The 9,518-nt window shown below is 32.9% G+C and overlaps 1 protein-coding gene across 1 annotated transcript; it reads right to left on the bottom strand.

The window, feature by feature from the left end:
* Positions 1-5,588: 5,588 nt before the first annotated feature.
* Positions 5,589-6,782, bottom strand: LOC128869610 (long-chain-fatty-acid--CoA ligase 5-like). The gene is made up of 4 exons (XM_054112182.1): positions 6,717-6,782; positions 6,331-6,559; positions 6,079-6,252; positions 5,589-5,973 (listed from the first exon to the last, which is right to left on the bottom strand). The coding sequence occupies exons 1-4, from the start codon at positions 6,779-6,781 to the stop codon at positions 5,836-5,838; spliced, it is 606 nt and encodes a 201-aa protein (XP_053968157.1). The 5' UTR covers position 6,782; the 3' UTR covers positions 5,589-5,835.
* Between the last annotated feature and the right edge of the window lie 2,736 nt (positions 6,783-9,518).

Raw genomic sequence — 9,518 nt, 5'->3', positions numbered from 1 at the left:
AGAACCGCTAAATGAGCAACTCGTTTTAGAAAATATAGAGGTAGCAGACGAGAATTTTGCCGAAGAACCAAATATAGCTGAGGTACAGGTGCAGCGTTATTACACTGGTTATGGTATTTACCAAAAATTACAGTGTAAGCTAAAATGCGCCCACATTATGATGAAAACACAAGGAGACTTAAAATTACATTCCGAAGCCCTGATAAGGTCTAAACATTTCACGGATGACACCGATTTGAGACTGGTGAATCCGGAAGACAGGGTATTCGAAGTGTGTCGCTTTCAGATGATGTGGTACCGTCAGCTTTTTGCAAAATATGTTCACGTATGTACGTAATATTCGCAATGTAATGTTGCCAGCTATAAAACAAAAAACCGAAGATGTATTTCCCCATTGGTTCGCATTATCTGGCGAATGTCAAGATCATCGCATCAAGTTACTCGACTTTTTGATATATGTACTTCTATTCAAAAATGCAAACTGGCTTTGACGGCAAGAAAATACCCAAGTTAGGTGTCAGAAGCGCCACGATAAACTAAAAAAGTTGTCGTTCGTTGTAGGTCATGGTCCGACAAGGTGAGTTGCACAGGCCCTTAGGGTAAGTAAAACCAGCGTTTTTTTATAGTTTATTCTAATATGTATTTATTTATATTTATTTTTCCTATTTTCCAGATTTTTTTATTTTTCAGGCTTTTCTCCATCTTTCAGATTTTTCTCTATCTTTCAGGCTTTCCTTTTATCTTCTTTTTCAGGTAGCACCTGAGCCAAAATTTTTAAACCACTACAATTGTCACTTAATCACGATGGATTGAGATTAGTGTTTTAAAAATCAGGTAAATCGCAATGACTTAATTGATGTCAATATCGAAGTCGAATTTTTATAATATGAGAACAATTTCTTAATTCATGCTTTCACAATTTTATATATTTTTGTCATTTCAGGAAATGTACAATAAATACCTATTATTTATAGTATTGTAATATATATATACTATATTTGAGTAGTTAACTTACTTGTTGATAAAAATAAAAATTAAAAAAATAAGTGTTTCAATTTTCTTAAGGATAATAACATTTATTTGGTAAGAAGAACTTAAATGAACATATACCAATAATATAATTCGACAGGATTTCCTACAAAATCAAAATATGTTTGCATACGTTTGTCTATTTGCTTTGAATTCTTTATATGTACAGGGTCCGCCATATAACTTTACGGAATTGTAAATGCTATAAAAAGGAAACTACTCAATATTTTTCCAAACTGTTTTTTTTATTTTGAAGTACAATCCTTCCGGTTAATGAGGGGACACAACTTCATTCATATGGACTTTGTACGGCGTCATACCAAGGTCTTTACGCAAAATTCGTCTCAATGATGTCTCCGAAATGTCCAATTGTTGAGAACGACGGTGAACTGATGTTGCTGGTGATTCACGAACACTCTCGGCCACAGCAGCAATATTTTCGGGTGTACGGACGGTTTTTGGTCGGTCACGCGTTGGTTTGTCAATAAGCAACCCAGTTTCTCTTACTTTTTTCGCAAAGTAACGCACATACGCTTCATTCGGTGCTTTTCTTCTTCCCACTGCCGTACGTAATTTTCGTACACATTCTGCAACATTACCATGATTTTCAAAGTAATGTCGCAATATTTCCCAACGTTCTTTGAGCGTATACACAACCATTTTCGTTCAGCGGAAAAACTAATTTTCTGTCAAATCAGATGACAGCTAAGTGTTACCATTCTTCAAATAATACCTAGTTCAAATCCGTAACGATAGAGAGCTGTGTTATGAGGCAGGTAAAGATTTTTTTCTGCCCAAATGAATATGGATGGTAAATTTTATATCTATTCAACACTTTGTAGTATATGAATATACATACATATGTATATAATAATTTTAAAAGTACAACATATTGTTGAATAATAAACCTTGATGTAAATGAATGGTTTACAAAGTTATTTTTTATGTTATGATATTTGAATAATTTTGATAATAGACCTAAATTCAATACAATTTAGTCAATTAGATACTTAAAATTCCACATTCGTGCAAGCATATACTTAGAATTAATTTATTCATCTCACAAGAAATAATCCATTTGCGCATGCAAAATGACGACGGCAAATAAGCATGAAAGAAAAATGTACAAGTCTACTGTTATTTTCTTTTGCCTAACACCAAATCATGGCTTTTTACATTTCAATGCAAACGGTATATTTATTTCTGTTGACTACGCTCCACTATCTAAACTCTCTTCTGTTAACTTTTCCAAGGCCGTGGTGAAATAATAAAAATTTCTTACCCGCGTTTTGTTAGCATTTGACAATTAACCTGCTTATTCGTTACATTCAGGTATTTTAGAAACATACAATCAAATAAAAAATAAAATCTATTACCCTAAGTTGCAAGTTTTCACCCTCTTGCAATGGTATCACAAAGGATGAACCAAACTTTTTTTTCGTCCAAGTGGGCCCTACTCTCTGGGCAACCATCACTACCTAACCAAATTACCCTAAGTTAATGGAATTGCTTCACTTGGTTATAAATCAATGTGAAATTTGCCAAGAAGTAAAGTATGATAGGAAACCCATTAAACCGAAATTAAATTTCGCAGAAACGCCAGTAAAAAAAATGATATTATACATATAGATACGTATGTCATGAAGGGCAACCACTTCTTAACAGTTATAGAAAAATTCTCACAGTTCGGAGCAGTGTTCTCCTTGAATGATAGAAATTATATTACCATTGTTGAACACTTAGAAGAACATTTCGCTAAATTAAGGAAACCAAGGAAAATAATCGCAGATAACGAATTTAAGGCTGCAAGAATAAGAGAGTTTTTCGACAATGAAAATGTAGAGCTTCAACTAACAAAACCTAATAGCCATACTAGCAATGCCGATATTGGAAGGTTTCACGACACGATCGCGGAAAAGTTTAGAGTTTTATATAAATTAAGAAAAGGTTTGGCAATTAAACACTTAATACAGAAAGCCATACTAAATTATAATGATAGATTCCATTTAACAATAAAATGTACACCAAACGAAGTATATGACAATAATTAGATCCGGAAATAGTTAAAAGCAGTTTAGAAGCAAAGAAGCATATAATTATAAGCAATCTGAATAAAACCAGGAAAGATTATAGAGAAGAAAGAACAGAAGGATTCATAAAGAACTCTAAAGCGGTTAGGCATAAAGAACAACCAAAGTATAAGAAGGAAAAATTAGAAAACATTCATCCTAATAGCATTAAAAGGCCATTAAAATTTGCAGATACTAATTATGATCTAGTGTTGATATGGATAGAACATAGTGACACCACGATAATTTTAACGGAACTGACGGACCAAACAGGATTTTTTGACGTACAAATAAGAGACCAGGACATTGTTAAGGACAGTGATATCAGAGAATGTTAATGCAATGAGAAGGAGCAAATGTTAAATGAGGTTTTTTCGAGTACTAATTTGTAGATTTATACTAAGGTAATTTCAAAATCAACTTTGCTCACGAGTGGGGAATTGCAGATATTTACCACGCGAGTGACGCGAGTGGAGGGTTTCTAATATATATTTACTTACCACGCTAGGACAGGAATTCAGATTTTTTCTGCGTTTACCAAACTACTGAGGAAGTTCATAAGATTTTTCGGCACACTACTAAGGAAATCGACTTATTTCATGCCCACAGCGAAGCGAATAAATTTATCGCAGAAGGCCGCGCGGCAGTTAGTTTGTGGTGCAGAAGCTAAACTCGGCGGAATTATTCGTTTTGTTTTTTGGCACGTATTTAATTCAGGTTCAAGTCCTGAAGTCATATTTTTTTTTCTTGCACATTTTTTTTTACAATTCAAACCGGGAAAGTTTGGTAAAATTTTTGAGTTTATTTTAATTAAAATTTCTTTAAAATACTGTTTTTTTTGTATTTCATAAATGGAAATTTCTTTTCGGTATAAAATAGTTCATACTGGATATGACCTGATTTTTATATAAATCAATCAAAACAGAAAATATGTACATATGTATGTATTTAATCTCTTTCATCAAATCCAAATTATATTGATAAGAAAATATTCTAATATCCGTGCAGAAAGCCAAACGCGCATACACACATACATATGCATATAATTACGCATACAAACTTTCAACTAACGCAGAATATGTGCATATAAAACTGCGAATCGAATAAATGAGTGATTTAGAAAAGTTCATTAGTAATTATAGTTTAGCGCAATCGTAAAAGACGTGTCGCGTATGCAGTAATGCAGTACATCGTCCCATATTTGACTCAGGTTCAAGTCCCTTAGGTATTTTTCTTTGCTCGATATTTTTATTTCATTTTTTATATTTGGTTTAATTAGAATTGATTTAAAATAGTGTATTCAGGTTTTTCTAATACCTGTTATTTAGAAATTTATTTTCTATATAACATTATTCATACTTCTTTTGAATTGATTTATATGTAAAACAGCCATAAAGGCAATGCATATGAAAATGCATTCATATATGTATGTATGTATTTAATCTCTTCAGTCAAATCTGAACTACTTACATACACATATTGATGAGAAAATATTCTAATATCCATCCAGGAAGCCTAACGCGCATACTCACATATGTGGATAAATACCCTGCAAACCAACTATCTGCTATTTACACTGCTAAATTGTGGGTATCGTTCACTTGTGAAGTTGTGAGCTTTGTAGTAATTTTATGTTCTACGCCGTGCACTTGCTGCCTACTTCCAGTCTATACGTGTGATGATTTTATTCGCTCGCACTAACAGAAATTTCTCATATACTGCTGTGCTGCTCTAATTGACATTCAAGTTGTGAATGATGTAGGTAACATGTAGTGAACAAAACCTTCTGAACTCATGAATGTTGTTGTTAACATATAGTGAACAGAATTTCATGAACTAGTGAATTTCGTTGTTAACATGTAGTTAACAGAATTTCATAAACTAGTGAATTTCGTTGTTAACATGTGGTTAACAGATTTTCATAAACTAGTGAATTTCGTTGTTAACATGTAGTTAACAGAATCTGGGTAATTTTGTAGGTAATACTTACGGATCCTATATACAATAATCCTTCAAAATTACTGATACACATGGTTATTTATTGAATATTATTTATTTAATGAATAATTTTAATATTTATTTAGTTAATTTTTAGTTTCTAAAGAAAATTAATACACTATAATAATTTTTTTAGTATGTTCTATTCATGTACAGCTACTTATTTTAGTTTACTATTTACATTATAAAGTTACGTTAAGTTTTAGTTATTTATTTTAATATTTACATTATAAAATTAGGTTTGGTGTTAGACAAATTTACTTTTTAGTTTTAGTTATTTATATACATTAATTAGTTTAGTTATTAGAAAAGTTTACGTTTTAGTTTTTATGTTCATAAATTAGTATAATATTTACATTTGATTACTCTTTTCTAATAAAATTTTATTTAGTACCTGAAGAATAGTTTTGGCTAAAATGGCAATTGTTTGCTTTTATGCCGGTATTTAAAATATCTATTTTGCAGAAATTTAAATTGATGCCTAATTAAATAAATAGCAATTGCAGGTTTTTTCTATTTTCGCATAAAGTTTAAAATTGTTCGCATTTTACTTCTAACTCCTCTACGGGGTTTCTCGCACTGTTTTCGGTATTTTTCTTTTTGCTTTTGATCTGAATAGAAGTCTCTTATAGTAAATATAACTATGCACTCTGTTCAATGTTGCCCACTCCCTGTATTGCTTTTAATTGGCAATTAATGTTCCAGCATTTAGAAAACTAATTACTGCTGTATTTTAGATTTAATCCAAATGTTTGTACATATCGTCCAGCTGTGGCTTAAAGTAACTCTTCAATTGTGGCCGCTTCGCTTTGAATGTTGGTGTGAGTAGTCCATTTTGTACCGAAAACGGATCGGGATGCAAATATATATCCTTGACCTGGTATATAAATACAAAATTTGTAATTATTATTAATTTTAAATTATGATATTATTACCACGTCATACGTTACTAGTATAAGCAGATATGCACTGGGCTACTTACCTGTTCGAAGGATTTCAGTCCGCTCTGCTTACCCCAATTCAGCATATCGCTCCTGATGAGTTCTTTTACTTGTGGATTATTGCATAGCACCGAAAGTGTGCCCTTGACGCGATTGTCGTTCGCCCTTTGCCTGAGAACATCCACATCAGGCACGACGACGGCTATGATGCAGCTCTAAGTGGGCGTTAAGGGTTGTATGTAAATATGGCGTGAATATGAAAAGCTAGAAATGATGTCAAAAAATGGAGTTACCTTAAGGCTCTCTCCGTAAACGTACACCTGATTTACATATTGGCTCAGAGTGTAAATATTCTCAATCTTCTCCGGTACAATATATTCGCCCTGGCTTAGCTTGAAAATGTGTTTGCGATGATCGATTATGCGCAGCGTGCCATTTGGAAGCCACGTGCCCACATCGCCCGTGTGGTGCCAGCCTTCAGAGTCAACAGCCTCAGCAGTTTTCTCGGGATCTTTGTAATAACTGCGACGCAAAGGCAGAGAAAGAAATTATCATTCAAGTGCCTTTATAACTCGACTTAAGATTGTGAAATTGTTAATTTTCTCTAAGTTAGTTTTAGTCACAGAAATCAAGTTCGCACAGGAAGAAACCATTATTTGCTTAAATTATCAACACCTACCCGTGGAATACGTTAGAACCGCGCACGCACACCTCCCCAGTGTTCTGACTGGCGAAATACTCCATCTCCGGCACATCCATAAGCTGTAAAGGATTTGTTGATATCAACTCTCTTGACGTTGTGAATACGTTTTTCTGAAAATAAAAATACATTTTATTAGTTTAAATATATATGTATATAATTGGAAAATTTAATAAAAATTGTTCAACTTTCCTTTTCGCTTGCAGATTTTCACAGAATTAAACGCGATTCTTTTTTGTATTTGACATTTGCAACTTGTTTTTTGCTGTCACTTTCGCACTCACTATAGTTAAGTTTAATAAGTATTCACGAAAATTATGAGATAAATATATGTATAACCCATCAAAAATGACAACAGAATTAAATGTGATTGTGTGGGTATTATTGGAAAAAATTGAGTGAATGTGTTGGTAAAATTGGAAAAACTGGTGAACGTTGGTTTGCAGGGTATATGTACAAACTACCACCATTCTAACAAACCCAGAACACAAGCTTCTGCACACACTTGACACACTTAAAGAACAACAACCATTTGCTATGGCCACCTGCTCCTTACCCTTCAGGAAAAACGGTATATCTACAATACATATGCGGTTGTTCACACACGATTCGCTAAAAAGGAATCCGCGCGCATTCAAAGGCACAGCATTGTGCCGAAAATTATGAATTATGAAGCGAAAACAAAACTGCCCCATAATATACTTATATACCTTTTTAGACCTTTTGTATGAAATGTAACTTATTATTTGGTATATGAATACTTATATTAATGTCGAGTGTTAAGTGTTACAGCTTTGAAATAAAAAGTATACAATATATTGATTGAAAAATTTTGGTTACAAATTTTGAGACATCGGTCTCTTTTGTTATGAACAATACTGCACATCAACACAACTCGCAGAAGCTTCAGTGATTTCTTCAATATTAAATGTTTGGCACTTTGTGCTTCATGGGAATGTCTGCACAGTAGTCTACAAAAAAACCGCACTCTTATTTTACAGTAAGTTCATTTCTTTGCTGCTAATATGCATATGCTTTTGTGCACTTTTTATCAATCGGAGAACCACATACGTAAAGGAATATGTTAACTTTATATTTATATACCACGCGAGAACTAAACATAATGGTTTAGAAATTTTCCCTAGTATCGAAATGTCCTGGCCAGAACTTTTTCATATACTACTTGTCGTTTTTTTGTGCCTATTACTGTAGCTTTTGCGAACACTTGACTCACAGCAGCTGCGGCTGTCGAGCAGTTCGAACACATATTTACATATGTACATAGAAGCGTGCATACATACATACGTAGCCGCGGCCACTCGATATGACAAAAATTCAAGATTTATCAAATATTAGCAAATAATTCCACGCGAAATATTCCAATATTGACTATTTTCGAATGGTCGCGAAAATTGGCATATGGGCGGCTCGTTTTATGAATGAAATTGAAGTATGAGCTCGAACTTATGAATGAACTTTTTGTTTTTGTTCTAAATTGTTCAGCGCCGTCGCTGATAGAATCATGGCCGCTGCGACTGCGTCTACGAATGTATTTTGTTTTTGTAGTCGCTAGGCTTAGATTTTAGCTTCGGGCGACATGCGCATGTGAGGTATGTGTTTTTGTTGTGTTCTAGAACATTTTAGAATGTGTGGTGGCAAAGCGGTCATCGCGTTGCGCTTGTTGTTGCTTTTGCGTCTATCAAAGTATTGTGTTTTTGTAAGTACAATATTAGGAATATCGACTGATGAAAGACAAAAGTACACGGAAGCAAGAAGGGAGCGCTGTGCTCGCGCATATAAGTTAATGCAACATTTATTCATATTTCAATATTTAGTCAGCATATTTAACCAAGTTCGTTGTACTGATTTCGTATTTCAATATTTAGTTATTTCATATCAGTTATCATATTTCAATATTTAGTCAGCATATTTCATGACTGCTTACATTGCAGCTAAATGCTTATAAATCATTTATGCTTACTTTACTGTGCCAAATAATAGAAATGCTGATCAATAAATAAATATGTAAACCAGCATAAGAAATGCTGATCAACAAATAATTATATAAACCAGCATAAGAAATGCTGATCAATAAATAAATATGTAAACCAGCATAAGAAATGCTGATCAACAAATAAACATGTAAACCAGCATAAGAAATGCTGATCAACAAATAAATATGTAAACCAGCATAAGAAATGCTGATCAATAAATAAATATGTAAACCAGCATAAAAAATGCTGATCAACAAATAAATATGTAAGCCAGCATAAGAAATGCTGATCAATAAATAAATATGTAAACCAGCATAAGAAATGCTAATCAATAAATAAACATGTAAACCAGCATAAGAAATGCTGATCAATAAATAAATATGTAAACCAGCATAAGAAATGCTGATCAACAAATAAATATGTAAACCAGCATAAGAAATGCTGATCAACAAATAAACATGTAAACCAGCATAAGAAATGCTGATCAACAAATAAATATGTAAACCAGCTTAAGACTATTTATAAGAGGTATTGCAATTTTAAGTATCAGTGTAAAAAGATAATTGAATGAATAAAGAGCTCAGCTCTTAAATATTTTTTAAAAACTAAAATAAATTTATAATTTATTAACTGGCGCCCGAGCAGGGACCAGTAGTGTCAAAAGGATCAGTCGGTAAACGTCCCAGTAAAATTGCATAAGTCGGCCTAAAGTAGCCCGCCGCAATCGGTAAAAAAAAAAAACGAGTGTGAAAATAATAAAAAAAAAAATTATTTTCTCCGCATAAGT

This window comes from Anastrepha ludens, chromosome X (assembly GCF_028408465.1).
Source record: "Anastrepha ludens isolate Willacy chromosome X, idAnaLude1.1, whole genome shotgun sequence".
Lineage (NCBI taxonomy): Eukaryota > Metazoa > Arthropoda > Insecta > Diptera > Tephritidae > Anastrepha > Anastrepha ludens.
The sequence above is the reverse complement of the archived record's forward strand: the minus strand, read 5'-3'. Positions and strand labels throughout refer to the sequence as shown.

Coding starts and splice junctions, on each gene's coding strand:
- LOC128869610 (XM_054112182.1), bottom strand. CDS start 6,781: ATGGAGTATTTCGCCAGTCAGAACACTGGGGAGGTGTGCGTGCGCGGT. Junction 6,253..6,330: donor TTTACGGAGAGAGCCTTAAG/GTAACTCCATTT, acceptor ACGCCCACTTAG/AGCTGCATCATAGCCGTCGT. Junction 5,974..6,078: donor GACTGAAATCCTTCGAACAG/GTAAGTAGCCCA, acceptor TTTATATACCAG/GTCAAGGATATATATTTGCA.